The sequence below is a fragment of the Petaurus breviceps genome, unplaced genomic scaffold, assembly GCF_028583685.1.
Source record: "Petaurus breviceps papuanus isolate PSGF00001 unplaced genomic scaffold, PetGlider_PUasm1.0 80, whole genome shotgun sequence".
NCBI classification, from domain to species: domain Eukaryota; kingdom Metazoa; phylum Chordata; class Mammalia; order Diprotodontia; family Petauridae; genus Petaurus; species Petaurus breviceps.
Genome location: NW_027186540.1, coordinates 22,122,576 through 22,142,580, shown reverse-complemented (window position 1 = coordinate 22,142,580; position 20,005 = coordinate 22,122,576). Strand labels below are relative to the sequence as shown.

The window sequence follows — 20,005 nt, the reverse complement described above, 5'->3', positions numbered from 1 at the left end:
CAAACTGTGGATTAAAAGCCAGGTAGACAGATAAGGAAGTGAAACATACACATACTGGGACAGAGGGCATATAGCAGGAGATAGTCAGAAACTAGAACTGTGGGAATTAAAAGCGTTGAGTAATTTCTAGACAAATAGTAAGGGAAAAGAAGGGAGGTAGAGAGAGGAGTCAAAGGGACAGCACCAAACAGGCAGGAGAGCTGATACTAGGTCCCTTAATAAGTGTTGTGAACTTTTATCTCCATTAAGTATTTTAGATATGCTTCCTGTTTAGACCAGTAGACAGTCTCTGTCACTTAGCATGTTGCCTACAGATAGAATCATCCGAATTGAATGAGGAGTAAGGAAAGATGGTCCAAAAGAGGCAAATCTTGATATGGATTAAGAATTTTAAATCTCATTATTTTTAATGCTATCGGTAGACATGCAGTGGTAGAATAGGACTGAGGGCTCTATCCATGACAAAGTATGTGGACTTAAGACATTGGGAAGCTTCCCATAGACTTGATGAGGAATCCACAATTGCATTGGATATTTTTCTCTGCTAAATATGGACCCATTAGATGCTCGTGTAAAAGGAAGATTGGTAACTGTCCTAAATTCAGTTTGGCCTTTTTTAATGTTCGTTCTTTCCCCACAAGAGACTTTCTCCTCATTTTGTAATGTATGTATTTAAGAAAGAACAAGAGGTAAATATCTCTCAGAGAAATAAATAAAAATAGTGATGCTATTTCACCCAATATCCTTTATAATATTTCATTAAATATTTCTACTTAGTAAAAAATATTTAGCATTTCTATTTGGCACATGAAATTGCTATGGATTCCACAAATACTTGTTAGGATCTTCCTCTGTGCAAGGCATCATGTTAGATGATAGGGATATAGACATTTTATATACAGTCATTCACCTTGAGGAGCTGGCAGTCTAACAAGGATATACAGCAGGTGAACAAATGGGTAATGTGACCATGGCAATGTAGAGATCTAGGAAAAATGTTATGAGAAAATCTCAAAAGGCAAAAATGACTAACTTTAGGGTTGGGAGAAGGGAAATAAATCAAGCAAATCTTCCTGGAAGAGGTGGTACCAGAGTTGGGCTTTAGGATGTTGAAGGAGTGTCCTAGACAGATCCATGAAGGTGGATCAGTGTTCAAAAAACAATGGAGAACAGCTAGTAATCCACTTTTGGATGAGTGTGTGAAAATCAGTAGTGTGAAATGAAGCCAGAAAGATAGGTTGGAGTCCTCTACTGGAAAGACTTTAATGTTAGGCTAAGGAATAGGTATTTTATCCTAGAGGCAGTTTGGAAGCACTGAAGCGTTTTGAGTAGGGGAGTGACATAGTAAGAAGTGTGCCTTAAGACCATTTTAAGCATATCTGTAAAAGTTAGATTAATAAAGGGAAAGACTAGAAGCAGAAAAGTTATTACCATTGGCTGGATGATGATTTGAATTAGGCTAGTAGCAGTGTTAGTTGTAAGTAAAAGATAGAGGTGAGATGTGTTGTATCAAATAAATTTGGCAGTGAATTGACTGTGGAGAGGAGAGAAGGAAGAAAGAAGACTTAGAGAAGACTGAGATGGAAAGGTTGAGTCACAGGAAGAAAGGTGATGCTATTAACAGAAATAGGGAAAATAGGATATAATGGGAGAAAGTTTAAGGGAGAAAATGATGTGGCTGGGTTTGGATGGGTTGAGTGAGGTTCTGGGGAGGGGTGGGAATCTAGGCAGAGATTTAGTAGGAAGTTAGAAATATTCAGGACTGGGGTTAAGTGGAGAGATTGGGGACAATGATATAGTAGAAAAAACACTGGACTCAAAGTTGGAAAGACATGGCTCTTATATTTAACTTTTAAACAAACACATTATAATTGCTAGTTGTATGATCATAGATAAGACACTATACCACCCTGAGCCTCAATTTCTTTATCTGTAAAATGGCTATAACCATACTGTAGTATCTAATTCAGGATTATTGTGAGGATCAAAATATATATTGGTAATGGGAGCTTGGAATTGGTAATGGAAGCTGCCATTCATCATTTTTGTCAAGTGTGCTAGCTATACACTCGGGCCCTTTGAGGATGATATGCCTTCTGGCCATATGTGACTAAGAACTCTTGGGCCTTTTGAGATGGCAAAGCTTCCCTTTACTGGCTACCAATCAGGACCTTCAGTGGACCTTCAAAAAAGGAGTGACTTTATGAATTCAGTTTTAGATGTGTTGAATTTGAGATACTCATGGGACATTCAAGTGTAAATGTTCAGTAGGCTCTTGGTAATGTGACACTGGATCTCGGGTGATAGATGGGAGTAGATTTGGAAATCATCTGGTGGTTGAACTCAAGGGAACTGATGAAAACTCCAGTAAAGATTATATAAAGGAAGAAAATGTAAGGCTTAGGGAAGGATTCAGGTGTACAACCATGCATAGCTATAACTAGATCCCAAGTTTTGAACTCAAAGGGACATTGTAGGGGATCTCTCTCTCTCTCTCTCTCTCTCTCTCTCTCTCTCTCTCTCTCTCTCTCTCTCTTTTACAAATGAGGACTCTTGAGCTCAGATATATTTAATTGCAATCCAAAGTGCACATGTAGTAAGTGGAAGCACCAGGATTCAAACCCAGATAGACTGACTTCAAATCCATGACTCTTTCTGTTGTACCACATTGCGTCTTAGGGGGTGGGACATGGATGATGATCCCAGAAAAGCAACTGAGAATGATTGATCAGACAGATGTGAAAAGAATCACTACAGAACAATATCTCCAAAATCTAGAGAGGAAAGAGTATCCAGAGAGGAAGAAGGGGAAATTGACTATCAAATGCTACAGAAAGGTCAGAATAGTTCACATTTATATGGCCATAAGTCCAGTGCTCCTTCCAGTCTATATGCTGCCATTTTTCCTCCTTGAGTTGAATATACCATGTCATGTTAGGTTATTGGCATCATGTGTTTATCTGGATGTGTAACAATATGGATAATTCTGGCTGTTTTGATAGACCCACTGGGTGTCCTGGAGTTTAATTTACAAAGTCTCATCCAAGCTGCCAGTATGACACTTGCCTTTTTCCATGCATTTTTTGTTGTTGTTGCCAAAAATAATGGCAATCCCTCATTGTATACTGCTAAATCAACATTAGAATCTTTTATTCATTTTATGTACCATGGCACCTTTTACCTTTCATCCTGAGGTGGGAAATTTAAAGCCTAATGGAGTAGAAAACATTGTAATTTCAGAGGATGTCTTTTGTAATTACTTTCTGCAATAGCAAGTAAAAGGGAAATTTCAGGTAGCAAAACAGAATAGTTAAGGAATAAATTTAATTAGCTCCATTTCCTGAATATAGTATCCTAAGTTCTTGGTTATAGAATCACAGTGAGGCACATACTACAGGCAATATACATCTTTTAAGGCCAGTATAAGGAATGAGTTGATCTTTCTTTCTTTGCTCACAAGAGGAAAAGGCCTCACTATCCTCTTCCAGATTGGTCTGCCTTTTGTTGAAAAGTTGAAAAAAACACTGTTACAAAAATGTGGACTCATATGAAGAATTGCAGAGCATATCACTATCTTTCCTTGTACGAATGAAGGATTGTTTCTCACAGTTTGGAGTGCTTTTTTTAAAAAAAAGTATACTCATTACAATGTCAGATCTCCAGCAATGCTTTTGAAATTGTGGCTCAGAGGGGGAATTTTTTTTCTCTTGGATACTATATTGTTTTCAGCTGATTTTTCACATAGAGATTGAATTTGTATATGAATGGAGAAAGGCAGAACTGATTGTCTAAACATAGGAAAAAATTTTATAAACTTTAGAATTTGGCCTTTTTTAAAAGGTCTCTTGACCTAATATATTCTCTAATCTCCATGAGGGCAATAATGCTATCACTAATGGACATAGTACAGAATGATTATTGAACAAGTAATAAATGTCATGTTGAAATATACTTAGAATTTTATAATAAGCATATAACTAAATGTTTTAATCACTGTTATTTATTGATTTTTGTTTTTTATTTCAGTGACTATTTCCACAAGCACCTTCTTTGATGGCTTACTGGTTACAGGACTGTACACATCTACTAGCATCCAGGCTTCACAAAGCATTGGAGGTGCTAATGCTTTTGGATTTGGTAAGTTTGATGCAGTCTGAGAAACCTGCCAATATGTGTGTTTTCTAGAGTTGGTTATCATTGCTTTAAAAATCTATTTAAGAACTATTCTATGTTATTCTCCATTTAGTATTCTAATATGACATTTCATTTTTTTTTAATTTTAAGAGGCACAGAAGAGTTGGGGGGAATAGGGAAGGAGAATGGAATGAATGCAATTGGTGTAAGCATGTCATTCCCAGCATGATACCTTATCTGATAATATCTGTTCAATGGAGCTATCACATTTTGTTCTGGGACCTGCATGCAGATGTTTCATATTCTGGCATTTAAGTTGCTGAAATTAATTTTGATTTCCCACACTTCAGTCAGAAACCAATCTTATAAACATTTTAAAATATCATAAAATATTTGATATGTTAAAACTGGCCCTTTAAATTTGACCTGAAGGAATAGGTAAAGTCCTTCAAACCACTGGGTGATCTAACCAACCTATGCCAAATGAGGCCCCAATTCTGGCATGGCAGAATGTCTTTTGGAGACAGTGACGACAAGAGCTAAGCCACAGCTGGCTTCCCCTCCACCAGGGAACTGTGGGCATAGCTCCTACTGTCTTTCAGTGTTTGTGTATTTTGGTTATTTGACTTCTTAATAATCTATACCAAAAAATTACCACCATTTTACATCCCAATAAAGTACTTGGTATTGATGGTGGGGAGGGTGTGGAGAAGGTGAAAATAGTCATTTTGCAAAATTTAGTAAATTATTTCACTCAATTGATATTTTTATAAATTTAACTTCACATTAAAAATATAACTAGAAAGGCATTGATTTTAAATCATAGGGAAAGCTAATCTAAGTGAAATTACAAAGCCATCACATTAGATTATTCATCAGTCACTGATCACAAAGGCAACAAGATGCAAAAATTCTCTTCATTTCCTATTCTATGTTAAGTATTCCAAACCCAGTATATTTTAGTATACAATAGAAAGAACAAGAGTAAATTAATATCTCCATAAAATATTAATAAATTTTCCATGATGAGGGAAATGGGGTTGCGTTAGTATACAGCTTATTATAGTTTACATTTAGATGGTACATTATAGGTCTTATAATTTCATACTTTAGAAGCAGTTAGGTGGTACAGTTGATAGTCTCATCTTCCTAAGTTTAAATCTGGCCTTAGGCATTGACTAGCTATGTGATCCTGGGCAAGTCACTTAACCCTCTTTGCTTCTGTTTCCTCATCTGTAAAATGAGCTGGAGAAGAAAATGACAAACCACTCTGGTATTGTTGCCCAGAAAACCCCAAATGGGAATATAGAGATTTGGAAATGACTGAAAATAACTGAATAATAACATTAAAGTGGTACAGTGCAGAGTACTGAACTTGGAGTTAGGAAGACATGACTTCAAATCCAGCCTCAGACATTTACTAGTTGTATGACCCTGGGCAAGTCCCTTATTTGTTGCTTTAATTTTTTTTATCTATGAAAGGGTGATAATAAAAGCAACTACCTCCTAGGGCTGTTGTAAGGATAAAATGATATCATATTTGTAAAACACTTTACAAACCTTAAAGTGTTATTAAGGAATCTGTGGTCTAATTACAGATGACGTACATATTTTCTCATCCTGTATGATTCTCATCCATGTTTCTTCATAAACCCACCATGGTGGGAATCTACTCACTATGCTTTCATTTAGGGCATCTTACTTTTTGTGGGTGCTAGTGAAACATTTGGGCTATGTATCCATCTGATCTTTTGTGTCATGATTCACCTTTTTTTGTTTCATATTTCCTTCATAAATAGTGACCCATTTATATACCTTATCTCATCATCGTTGTTTTTCTATGTGTTATTTATTGGCAGAATTACCTTTTAGAGAACAGAAGCAAGTTTTATTAGTGTGATTTTTATGTTAGCAAGGCTTTTTGCTTGGATTTACATTGTTACTGTCAGGCAACATGGTAACATGGCAACATGGGATAGCAGAGGCAAGGATGTTCAGATTCAGGAAGCCATGGGAGCAGGCAAGCGTTAAAAGCAGTTAAAACCAGTGAGTTTGAGTCAGGATTTTCATACATGTCAAGGACAAAGATATTTTCAGAAACCAAGCAGATAGAGGAACCCGGGAGAACAAAGATATTCAAGGAATAAGCAAAGTGAATGGTCAAAAATTAAGGCAAATAGTCAAGAATTCGGGAGACCTGAAGAATTTGAAAATGAAGGACATGACAAGTAAGGTGAGGTAAGCAAGGAGTCAGAAATTAAAACAATCTTAATAGCTGAGGGAACTCTAACTTGTTACATGGACTTATTTTATATGTTTCCTGTAAAGGCAGAAAACAATTCCTAAGTGAAATTAACATGGGACTATCTCCTGGCTATCATGCTGAGTGAGAAGCTAGAGGTTTTTTAAAAAAATGGTATTTACCTGTCCATTTGTTGAATCTGAAAAAAACAGTAACTTATATTTACATAGTTTTACAGTTTGCAAAGACATTTGCTCATAGCAATCATGTAAGTTAGCTACTACATATATTATTTTTATTTCTCCTCAAATATCTCATTGCTTACTTTTGTTCAGACATACATTGTAAAGAATCCTGGTTTGTCATAAAAGGATGGTGTTGGTTTTATTTGTGTAATAGTAGCTTAAGAATAATCACACATCTTAATGTGAGGCTCAGAAACCTTAAGTAATTTGCCCATGACCACCTAGTAAGTGTCATAGACAGGACTTTTATGAATATAGATAGTTCAGTGCTCTTTCTTCTGTGTGAGGCTACTCCTGGTGGCGATTAAAACCCATTCAAAATCATTCAAAACCAACTATGTTTATAAATCAGCAATTTTATAGAATACCAATAGGGACATGAATGGAAAATTCTGACTTAAGTTTAAAAAATCCCACAAAGAATAAATTCATTAATTAAAATAATTTCAGTCAAGCAAACATTAAGAACTTACAATGTGCAGAGCATTATGATGACATTGTGGTTAGTTTCAGGTAGTACTTGATAGTGCTTTAGTTTTGGCATGGCCCATCTGGGCATTTATAGGTGCCTATTCCTAATATTTAGTGGATGGATTTCTCTTTATAACTATGTACTTATGCATCTCTTAGAGATGATTTTTGACAGACTTTATAAAGATTCCTTTATACTAAGGTCTAATGATATTTTAATACTGCTCTCCTATGCTTTTTACAAGTCAATATCTACACATGACAGAAAAAAGAACACAAATGGAAAATGTAATTATGTGGCTAGATATTGTCAGAAAAGATTATTTCTTTTCTCTTAAAGTATTTTGATAATTATCAATAGCTTTTGTTTTCTGTCACCTTAATTTTAAAATATGTCTCCCCTGCTTTCCAATTACTAGAGAGTCAGCCTCTGGAACAAAGACTCAAAAATAAAGAGAAAAAAAAACACTTCCACAACACTAAGCAACACATTACCTAAGTCAGTTAGTGTATTCAGTGTCCTACCTTGATAGACCTCCACCTCTGCAAATAAGGGAGAAAGGTTTATTTTCTCCTCTTTTGTGGGGGGACTAAGCTTGATCACTAGAATTACATACCATTCAGCTGATTTCTTCCCTTTCCATTTACATTTAAAGTCTTTTAAAATAAGAAACTGAAGTGAAGTTTCCAATGTGAAATATTTGTATTATTTTTAGAGACAAATCACATTATTTGTTTGGGATCTATGTTTAATTTAATCCTTATGATCTATAGCCATCAGAGAGGATTTGTGTGACTGAAGATGGGAAGGAAAAAGGGGGAAAGACAAAGAGAAGGAAGAGATTGAAGACAGAGGGAATTTTTTGCAAAATAAAGCATATCATCACCTTTATAATATGTTTGTCACAATCAGTATAACATTGTGTAAACTAGGCGATAGCTACTACATCTTCATGATCTTAAGAGGTTATGGGTAATAAAGATCATGCCAAGATGATGTGGCATGCCTTGTCTATTGAATGGAAGATGCCCTGAATATTTAATTTACTGTGAGGCTTTGACTTTTCAATGGAGTGTTAAGCAAACAGAGGGCTCTTGGCATTTTTCCAACATGTTATAGTGGTAAATAGCATATGTTATGTTTAACCAGCTCTGATAAATGAGGGCTAAGTAAGGCATTTAATTCCATCTGAATGCGTGATTTTATTTATGAAAGTTTTTGTATTACCTCTCTATAGTTGCTCTCGCTATAGTAATTGCCTTAAAGTTGCAGAAACTGCACCATGACCATAAACTATATATGTGAATACAAAATAAGAATCATGATTATCCTTCAAGTATTTTTGTAAATGTAATTGTGTCAAAATAATACCAGTTTTTATGAAAAAGCAAGATTCTTTAAAATGCATGAATGGCCATGGTCATACCCAATGGCCAGAATTAAATGAAAACAATAGATATGCAAACGATGACTAGAAGCCAGAAACCTAAAGCTTGGAATGCTTCATTTTACTTGTCAATGTGAATTTAAAAACATGAAACCCTAGAGAGGTCTGATGTTTAATTATAAATTGTCCATTTTTACATTCCAGCATCTACTCTTGCTTTTGAGTGGGAATTTAGTCATGAAAAATCTTCAAGTCTCATTGAAATAGCTGTTTAAACACAATATTATATAAAACCACATGGATTTTTTCAGGGAAATTTTTATCATGTGATGGCATATGTACTTGCTTTAATTTGAAATATGTAGTACATATTTTAAGTGAAAGTGCACAATATATGTCTCATGCTGAAGATACTAGTTTATTAATTCACAAACTCATAGTTCTGAAGATTGAAGCAACTTCAGATGCACCTACTCCTCCCTCTCCCTATTACAGATTTGGACACTGAGGCTTGGAGAAGTTAAGTCACTTCTTCTAGATCTCACAGGCTGAAGGTGGCCAAGAGATGATTTAAATCTGGGAGTGCTGACTCCAGGTGTTTAATGTCTTTAGAGGAAAAACTTTAATTGATGTCTGTGGACATGCTTCTTTACAAAGGTAATCATTGTAGCAGCAAGCACCCCAGCATCGCCAGGGTGGCTGCCAACACAAGTTCTTAGATCTTCTTTGCTGAAGGAAAGCAACTCAAAATGGGTTAACAATGTTGCTTTAATCAATCAAACATATGTTGTTTACCTAGTTCAGGGGGAAAAAGTCAGCACCCTGAACTTCAGAGTATACAGAAGTTACAAGCAAGACAGAGAAACATTTCAGCAGACAGGCTTCCAAACTGTCTTGACCATTACATACATCCATGCCTAGTCACAGTTACCAGAGAGGGAAGCATCAACATCTAAGTTTTCAAAGCCGGGGGGCTCTCAACAGCTGCCCAGAGTCTCATCTGGTCAAATCACACAACACTTCTCAAAGTGAGCCCCAAAACAAAGTCTCACATCAGGGATTATATAGTCTTCTCCTGGGTCAGAGAATATAACAAATCTCTTGACCCACTGCCCAATCACAAAGCACCAAGGTGTGGGTATTCCTGAAAAACAAGCCTCCCATCACAGGCTCCAGGTACACTTAACATAGGGGCAGGGAAGATCTTAAAAATTTACATTCCTATAACAATCATATAAGTTTTAAGGAATACTACTTTTTCATCAAATTATGAATAATCATTGGTACAGAAAGAATACAAATGACTGCCAGGTCTCCACAAACTAGAAAGGCTATGCATGTGAATCTGGCAATTGGCTGCCTTCATACGGTTCAAGTAGCAGATTGGATAAATCTGGAAAGGCTTCCTACTAGCAAATGGCCTGCTGGGGCTGAATCTGAGGATGTTCATGAAAGCCATGGATTAAGGTAGGCCAGACACAGTGTTGAAAGTCTGTCTCAGTGGAGCCAACCCCCATCATCAATGTAATCAAAGATCCTTTATGCACTGAAGTATAGTAAATGAAAATTGTTCAGATTCAACTATTATTTGTGTTACCCATGCTTGAATTTCGCAGTGGGGACTTGAGGTTCATTTAACAGTTTCCTCTATTAGCATGTGCATTCAAGGAACAAGTACTTTAATAGGCCAACAAATGATTAGTCTTTACATATAGAAGATTAAATTGAACTTTTATTCATGGATTTGCTCCTAAGATATTACCCAGTGTTCAAGTTTGAAGTATAATATGTGAATGTGGATATATATATATTTATTTCAGATTTATATAGATGTATACATATATGTATATAGTGTCATATGAATGTATATGCATGTGTGCACACACACATATAGCTAAAGATTTGGGCCAGTATCTATAAACAAAGGAAAGCTTTTAATAAATTCATTAGTATCCTATTTATAATGCTCTGGTACAATACTCATTTATTAGCTTAAAGAGGTCATGTGATTTTCAGAGAACATTGATTATGTTAACATATTGATTTCCTGGGTCTCTAATAAGACTGTATCTGTTAAATTAATATGTGAAAGTTAAACAAATGTCCTACACAGATAGAAAATTATTGTAATGAACTTAGGAAACCTCAGTTTGAACAAATCATTTAAGTAAATAGTAAAAGTGTAAACTATTCACCAGTTAATAAAATTGCTAACAGGTATTCACTTTTTAATACATCATTACTTCAATTGATGCAAATGCAACATATTCATACCTAGATAGATGGTTTCATGAGTATCTGTGGCCAAAAGAAATTCATTGAAAATAAAGCCTACATTTTAGTGATGTTCCTTTTCAAATTTAGCTCATCTTGTCTGTGGAAACCAGTGCTTTTTAGATTGGTGACACTGATCTCTCACTCTACTGGCATTACTTTTGAGAACCCAGGGTTTCTCAAGCAGTATTTGCTGGAAAAAGTGTTTACTATTTACAGTACATTTGCCCAAAGTTGTTATTCTACTCCGAACCAAATTATTCATTCAACAAATATCTATCATATATCTTTTCTGTGAAAAGCATCATGCTAAGAGACACAACTTTTGCCCTAAGGAGTTTATGGTCTTCCAGAGGAGAAAAAATGTGCACAAATAACTATAATATAAATAGAACTGATGTGCCTGAAAGAATCAAAGGACTAAGAGAGTTCATAGGATTTAGAGTTAGAATGCACCTTAGAGGTAATCTAGCCCAATTCCATCATTTTATAAATGAGGACAGTGTAATACACAGAATTGAACATAGGTCCTTTAACTCCAAATCAGTGCTCATTCCATACTATATAATACTCCCTCATTTCAAAAGAGAGGGAGAAAAATGGAGGAAGGAAAAGAGAGAGACAGACAGATACAGAAAGAAAAAAACAGAGGGAGAGAGGAGAGAGACAGAGAAACAGACCCATTCCAGTAATGTATGTTATTATTGACTTATGGAAAAACTTGCTTTTAAATATTTTTGAAACATTTGTAATCTGTTTCTTCCTACTCCTTCCTCCAAATGAGCAATAGAAAAAGAAAACCATCAAAATAAATATCCATAGTCCAGCAAAAAAAAATTCCTGCATTAGCCATGTCTAAAAACACATGCTTAATTATTCACTCTAAATTCATCCCCACTTAGTCAGGATGATGGGTATTGTACTTTATTTTTGGGCCCCTGGAATAATAGTTTACCATTACATGAATTAGAGCTCTTAAGTCTTTCAAAGTTACTTTTCCTTATACTGTTGTTGTTATGTAAACTGTTCCCCTGCTCACTTCACTTCATATCAATTCATAGAGCTCTTTATAGAAGAACTTCTATTTATACCATTGACAGAGGATCAAGGCATATTTTGTAACTGCCAAATAAAATCTCTTAAAGAGATCATAGAATTTTCTTTTCTTTTTTTTAAAGCAATTGGGGTTAAGTAACTTGTTCAAGGTTACATGGCCAGTTATTTCTGGGTGTGGTGCTAAGTATCTGAGCCCAGATTCAATCCACAGGTCATCCTGACACTGGGGCCAGTGCTCTTACTCGCTGAGCCACCTGGCCGCCCCGATCATAGAATTTTCAATTAAAATGTTTATGGCATTGTGTCAACTGTGTAGAATATGGTGTTCATTACTGGAAGAGATATATAAAGGCACAGAATGATAATAATACAACATAGTCATAAAATCTCAGATCTGGGAGGGATCTCAGAGGTCATGTGGGACCTCTGAGGGCATCTTGAACAGAAATCTCTTCTAGAATGTTCCTGAAAATGTTCATCTGTCTTTTACTTGAACACTAATGAGAACATAATGAGAAATTCACTAATTCCTGGAGGATGATTAGTAGACCTCTCTCATTGTTACGAATTACCTAACAGTACTACCTCTCTGATTGTTGGGGATTTTTCAGTTAGATTGACATAAGATTTTGCCTCTTTGCAACTTGCATCTTTTATTTTATTTTTTGCTTTTTGGAGGGGGGAAGGTAGGGTAATTGGAGTTGTGACCTGCCCAAGGTCACATGGCTAGTAAGTGTTAAGTGTCTGAGGTGGGATTTGAACTCAGGTCTTCCTGACTCCAGTGCTGGTGCTCTATTCACTGCACCACCTAGCAGCCCTAACAACTTGCATCTTTTGCTTCTAATTCTGTCCCCTGAGCCAAATTGAAATAAGCCTAATCTTTTTTTACCTGTTAGTTTTTGAAATACTTAAAGACAGTTACAATATTTCCCTCTATGTCTTCCTTTATCTAAACTGAACTTCCCTGGATTCTTCAACCAGTTTTTGTGTGCATGGTATAAAGTCCCTTTGAAACCATGCTAACCCTCTTCTGGATTTAGTACAGTGTCCGTGCTAAACTGTGGTACCTAGAACTGTACCCAATACTTAAGATGTAACATGACCAAATCAGAGTACAGTCATGTTAACTCCCTGGTGGGGTTCAAATGTGGCCTCAAACACTTAACACTTACTAGCCATGTGGCCTTGGGTGAGTCACTTAACCCCATTTTCCTTACCTTTCCCCCTCCAAAAAGCAAAAAAATAAAAATTAAAACTCCCTAATTTTTTAAACTGTACTTTTATAAGTACAGCCTAAATTTGTATCAATTTTTAGTTTGTTGACTCATATTTAGCTAGCAAAAGATGAATAAACTATTTTTCATGCGAATTATTTTCTAATCTAATTAAGTGTCTTGTATTAGATAATAAGTATTAATTATCCAAGATAGGCACTTAATAAATATTAATCAATTAATGTTTGCTAGCCCACACTTATATAATTGAATTTTAAAACCCAAATGCAGCACTTCATATTTTTTGGTGCTAAATTTTTTCAATGGGTCTAATGCATAGTTGGTTTGAGTTGGTAAACATATTACCAGTAAAATTATAATGAAGAAGAAAGGATATCATTAGAGAGAGATGGCCATAAAAAGTGGGTTGGTCCTATATTGAGAGCAAGAGATGATTGGTGGGCAATTCAGGTGCTTTATTGGTACCTACATGATATCAAGAAATCTAAAGGAAGGCTTCCAGGATAACAGGTGGAAACACTGTGGAAGATTTAAATAAGGACATGAAGTTGTGATGTAGGCTACTGGAAAGAGTGACCACATTGATGAGATCGCTGATCCAGCAGAATACAGAACTTCCATCATATTAAGCTGAACCCATTATTATAATTTACCAAAGTCTTTCAAGTTCTTGATTCTATAGTTTACAAAATTGCCTATCTTTTCCAATCTTTATATGCATTCCATCTATGTCTACATTCAGGACATTGATAAAAATGTTGATCTGATTAGATCCAAGAAGGTGTTCCTAGCATACTGCATGGAATCAGATTTACATTTATTCTCCAATCTGGCCCATGTATCTCTGCTTTGTCTCCATAGGTGTTATAATTTTTTGTTAAATGACCTGTGCCTGGTGTCTTACAGTAGAGATATATGACATTTAAAGTATTGAAGCATAATATATTGCCAGCATTCTGTCTAATTTGGAAAACACATCAGAAACAGATATAAAACTAGTTTGGGCTTGTTTATTCTAAAACCCATTCTGGTTCACAGTGAAGGTCACTTTCTTGAACAGTTGTCTCTCTTATCCTTTATTTTCAGTTTAAAGAAATCTTGATCAGATCCTCAAGTCTCTAGTTAAATATATTTTCCATAGCCTTTGTTAAATAACCCCAATCCCTGACTAAGAGCTGTATGTTAATTTCTGGCTCAGAAACCCTTATACAATTCTATGAAATCCAAATCTACCTTCAACCTTCAAAACTTTAAAGTATTTTGCCCAAAGTTCCATAATCCTATGGATTGCTTCATATATTGGTAGGATCCCTGGAAATATTTAGTGAAGCTGAAAAGAACCCCATAGATACAAGAACCTAGTGATATAATTGCCCTCTAGAAGCTAATAATATATTTAGGAATTCAAGACTAACTTTGATACACTATAAAATATAAGCTAACAGAAATAATCAATGTATGATAAGACCAAATGATTTCCATAGATATAAAAGACATGGGAGTCCATGTCTTTTTTTTCCAAGTCCCTTAAAAGACATGGGAGTTCAAAGTAGGATAAAGTCAAAAAGTGGGATAGAGTGGCCAGGGAAGGTTGCAGGAAGCATGTAGAAAGAGAGTCCTTTAAAGAGGGGTAGAATTTAAATAAAGGGGAGAAAGGGGACATATTGGCAGGGCATGAAGAAAGGCAAGTCAGAAATAAGCCAATGTCCTCAGATCATAGAAGTTTGGGGATGGAAGGAATTTGAGATCTCATTTCATCCAACACCTCCATTTTACTGATGGGGAAATAGAGTCCTAGAGAAGTTAAGCTATGTGCTAAAGACTGGATGACTGTTGTTGAGTCATTTCAGTTGTGTCTCTTCATGGTCCCATTTGGAGTCTTCTTGACCAAGATACTGGAGGGGTTTGCCATTTCCTTCTCCAGCTTATTTTGCCGATAAGGAAACTGAGGCAAACAGGCTTAAGTGACTTGTTCATGATCACACAGTTAGTAAGTGCTGAGACTGGATTTAAACTCAGGAAGATGAGTCTTCCTGAGTCCAAGCCCTGTACTCTATGCACTATGGCACCACTAGATCTACTTTGTGGCAGAGAGAGTACCAGGTCCTAACTTCCCTTTATTCTGGCATAGTATTCTGCTCTTTAAAAGGAATCGGTCAATAAGTAACCATTTATTAAGTTGTTCCTATGTTCTAGGCACTGGGGGGGGGGGGTACAAAGGGAAACAAAACACCTCGGCCCTCAAGAAGCTCACATTCTAATGGAAGAGACAATATGGAAACAACTATGTATATAAAAGATACATGTATAGTAGACAGAAGGTACTTGGCTGGGGCAGGGCAGGGTGTAGCAAAGGAGGGAGAGAGGGAGGTCCTAGGAGGTCCTAGGAAAAGCCTCCTGCAGAAGGTGGGGTTTGAGCTGAGTCTGGAAGACAACCAAAAAAGGCAGGTCGCAAATGTGAGAAGGGAGAGCATTCCATGCCTAGGAAATAGATAACCAGTTAGTATCATACAAGTTGGAGACAAAGAAAAAGAAATGATCTCAAGCCACAAGACTCTAATTCACCAACAGCTCCAGAATCTCTAGAGATCAAAGGAGTGTATCCTTTTCAACCGGTTCTATTCCACACCAGGTCTGGCTTTAAATGTGAAACTCTGGGTCAAAACCTTGCAGTAATTGTGTTCTATCTCCCTTTCCTTTCCTTTTTCTTCTCCCCATCTCTCTCTCTCTCTTCTTTAAAGATATAAGGTAACTCTTACACATAAAGAATTCATTCAAATAGTGATGAACTGTCCAACCTCTAGGGTTGAACTGCTACACCAGGGGGCATTTGGACAGTTGCCCAGTAGGCTGAGCAATCTGTGATTTTCAGGAATAAGAGATTCCATTGGGAGCATCTGCCAGGCTCCACCTTCGCCCTTGTTCTCTCATGACATTATGTATGTGATTGTTTATCCTCCTGGTATCCTTGGAAGCTTTATCCCCAGAAGTCTGGCTCCCTGGAAACTTCATGCAGTGGCCTGGCTTCATTGGAATCAGCTTGACCTACTGGCTAGAAGCTGGCTGGTGTAGACACTGTCATCCCTTCCCAGGTCTGCTAGATCTCTCAAACCATTCTGTTTTCTCTTTCTAATTTCCCTGGAAAGGCTCCAACATTTATGGGGTTAGGAATGTAGCATTTAGAAAATCCTGGGGGTGGGGTGAAGAAAAGCAAAGAATAAAGCAGGGAGAGGCATTAGAAGCAGACAGAGAACGGGGCTGAGAAGCATTAAGGAAAGAAATCTGCTTTTTTGTATATCTTATTTTAGCTGGCTATTGTTGGAAGACCTGAACTTGGATTCCACCCTAAATCCTAATTAACCATGTGCCTCTTGCTTAACAAATCCTTTAACTTCTCTCCACCTCAGTTCTATAAAATGTCTTTGGTCTTCATATATAAAATGAAGATAATAATAGCTCTGCCTCAAAGAGTTATTATAAGATGATATAAATAAAATGCTTTGCCAACTGTAAAGTATTACATATATTACACATAAAGTACTACATATGTACATATACATGGTAACTATCATCATTAGCATTATTATGACTTGAAAATATAAAATAGAAGTCACATACCATGCTTCTACTTCAGTGGGTCTGGGATCTTATCTGAGCATATAACAATTCATCAACACCTTTTCATCTTTGTCAGGTTTTTGTTCATGTCTTTCCAGACCACAGGGGGAAAGTCTCTATCAGCCAATGTAATAATAGCTAATAATGTAATAGTAGGTAACATGTATGGGATCTAAGTGGCACAGTGAATAGAGAATTGGTCTCAGAAGCAGGAAGACTCATCTTCCTGACTTCAGATATGGTCTCAAATACTAGCTGTGTGACCCTGAGCAAGTGCTGTTTGCCTCAGTTTCCTCATCTGTAACATAAGCCAGAGAAGGAAGTGGCAAACCGCTCCAGTATCTTTGCCAAGAAAGTCCAGACATGACCAAGCAACAAACTAAAATTTATTTTGCATTTTAAGGTCTACAAAATGCTTTACATACATTATCCTATAATTCATTTAAGATTGAAAAGTTTACAATGTACTTAACACCCAATGGCCCTGTGAGGTTGTGAGTTTAAACATTATTACCTTCTTTTATAGATGAGGTACTCTGAGAAATGAGTTGGCCAAGATCATACAAACAATAAGTATCAGAAGCAAGATTTGAACTTAGGACTCTTAACTGCAGTTCTGGTGTTCTTTTTTACCATAACACATTTCCTCTCAGTAATTTTCCTTAAGCATAGATCTGACCATGTAATTTCCTTACTCAGCTAACTCCAGTGTGTTCTATTGTCTCTAGAATTTTTTTTTAAAAGAAGCTTCTTTGTTTAAGTGTTAGAGCTCTTAATAACTTTGCCCTTACCTACCTTTCTAGCCTCATTGCGCATCAATCAATCCTTTTCACATATATTTGTGATCCAGTCAGACTGGTCCCTCTGTTCCTTGCTCCCCATATTCCATTGTCTTTGCAATTTTAGTGGTCCTGCAAGGTTGGAATGCACTCCCTCTTTAGCTCTGCCTCACGGAGTTCTCCCTTAGCTTGAGATACAGCTCAGACATCATTTTCTGCATAAAGCCTTTCCTAATTCTCTGCACCCCCACCGCCACCCAACTGCTAGTGCTTTCCCTCGCATTCTCATAGTAGCCCCTTGAATTGTACTGCTTTGTGTATATATATATAGTATATCTATAACTACTTTGGTAGAGAAACACTATATAATATATATCTACTTTGTTACATATATATTAAATAGATATATTTCCTTTATACACACATACACACGTGTATAGCTTCTTTGTATGTGTTTGTGTTAACTTTGTATTTATTTTCTTTATTTTTACTTGTACTTTTTGACTGCCTTATTAGAATGTAAGCTCATTGTGAGTAGGCATCATTTCTTTCTTTGTTTTTGTATCATGAAAGCCTATCATAGTTCCTGGAACACATTAGGCATTTAATAAATATTTGTTGATTTGTTAATTATACATGAAGAAAGCATGTAATTGTTACGCTCATAATTGAAGGTATTCCTGTGAAAGTCTGAGCAGAATCTGGTAGGAACAAGGTCGTAGCAAGCAGGGATTAAGCTTGATGGAAGTTTCAGAGCTTCCCCTGGATAATTCTGGCCTAGCTAAAGGGATTGGGTTGAAGCTTCATGAGTGCTAAGAGTTTTAGGTGAATTGTGGTTAGGCATTTCCTGTTAATGAAGCCTTATCCTTCACTAGATGTAATTGGAATCAGGAATACTTTTCCTCTGTGTGTGTGAATTAAAGAAAGCTTAGGAATGGTGGGTGTCTGCTGATAAGAAATCCTGTTTTCTAGGGATGTGACACTTTCACAGTATGCCAAGTAGTCCAATGTGACAAGACACAGGAAAGGACTGTGTGCTTAAGGGAGAGAACATCAAAGGTTGACTCAGACCTAGCAGTCACTTTACCTGTGGTGTGAGTTCTTCCTGAGGTTTTCAGTTCCTTTATGGTTTCTAGATAATGAAATATGGGATTATATGTTTGAAACACATGATGAATGATTTATAAATATTTTGGGATGAAGTTGGCATCTCCTTTACTTTCAATAGTCAGGAAAGAGTAATAGCTAAATGGAGAATGATTTAAAACAATTCTATCTAAAGTCATTAGTTTCTCCTGAAAATTGATTTTTTTCTTGTTCACAAATAACAATAACATAATTTAAAAAATAAATATGGGGAGGAAACCTTTTGTTCACCTGATAAAAAGCTTTGTTTTTCTCTTTGAATGTAGAATGCATACATTTTAAATTGGGTATGCCCCCCAACACTTTACCAAAGATACCATTTCTCTTTCCACAGGGGCGTATGTGTGTGTTTGTGTGTGCACACGCATGTGTGTGTGCAAGTGTATAAGCTGCTGCTGCTGATTTTTACATTTAGCTTAATAGATGTAGGAGTTGCCTCATGCGACAAGAGAACACAACTAAGTTACTGTTTTCAGACCTCTGAATGTCTGGATGAAGAGATACTTGTTAATGTGGGAGTTGAATTTTTTGAAAACAGAATTCCCAAATCTGCTAATATTCTTGTAAAAGTTGATGGTGCACTATATTCTTCCCTGCTGTCCTTCCCACCACAGCTCTCTATCTTCCTACGTGTTCTCTAGGGTCAAAACTGGATGACTGTTTCTAGTCAGTTGTATTATTTTGACAAGCTTAATTCAGGAAAATTCCTGCATAGTCTTTGCAGTAAGGAACACATTTAAAGTAGGAAGTGTTAACCATCAGAGATCTGGCAAAATATTATAGAATTAGCTCTATGTTGTTTAAAACAGACAACTGGTTGCTTTAATAGTAAGACACACTGTTAGCCATCACTGGTTTTTCAACCTCCTTGATAATAGTGCTAATAGGAATAGCAACATCAGCAAAGGAAGAAATGTGACTATCCCCCTAGAATTTATGATAGAACTGACCCAGCAGCCTTGAGCAGACTGGATGGGGCACTGGAAAAAGCATTAGAGAATGTTGGAACTGGAAAGTCACCAAGCATTTATTAATGATTGCTACATGCCAGGCACTATGCTAAGCCAAGAGGATACAAAGGAAGGCCAAACACGAAGTCAGAAGGAACCTCTGGAATCATCTAATCCAAGGTTCTTTTTTTAATTTATTATTTTCACTTTTTGGAGGGGGGAAGGCAGGGCAATTGGGGTTAAGTGACTTGCTCAAGGTCACACGTCTAGTAAATGTTAAGTGTCTGAGGTCGCATTTGAGTTTAGGTCCTCCTGACTTCATGGCCTGGTGCTCTATTTACTGCACCACTTAGCTGCCCCACAATCCAAGGGTTCTTAACCCAGGGTCTGGCAATATGTATATGTATACATTATAAATGCACATACATATATTGATATACATACATATATTGATATACATACATATA

At 36.4% G+C, this 20,005-nt stretch overlaps 1 protein-coding gene across 2 annotated transcripts in view; it reads left to right on the top strand.

Moving 5' to 3' along the window:
* Positions 1-20,005, top strand: part of LOC138176051 (reelin) — a 566,262-nt gene that overhangs the window by 82,091 nt on the left and 464,166 nt on the right. For both annotated transcript variants that reach the window (XM_069106794.1, XM_069106793.1), the window contains exon 2: positions 4,027-4,137. In XM_069106794.1, coding sequence (XP_068962895.1) covers positions 4,027-4,137 — 111 coding nt within the window. The remainder of the gene's footprint in view (positions 1-4,026; positions 4,138-20,005) is intronic.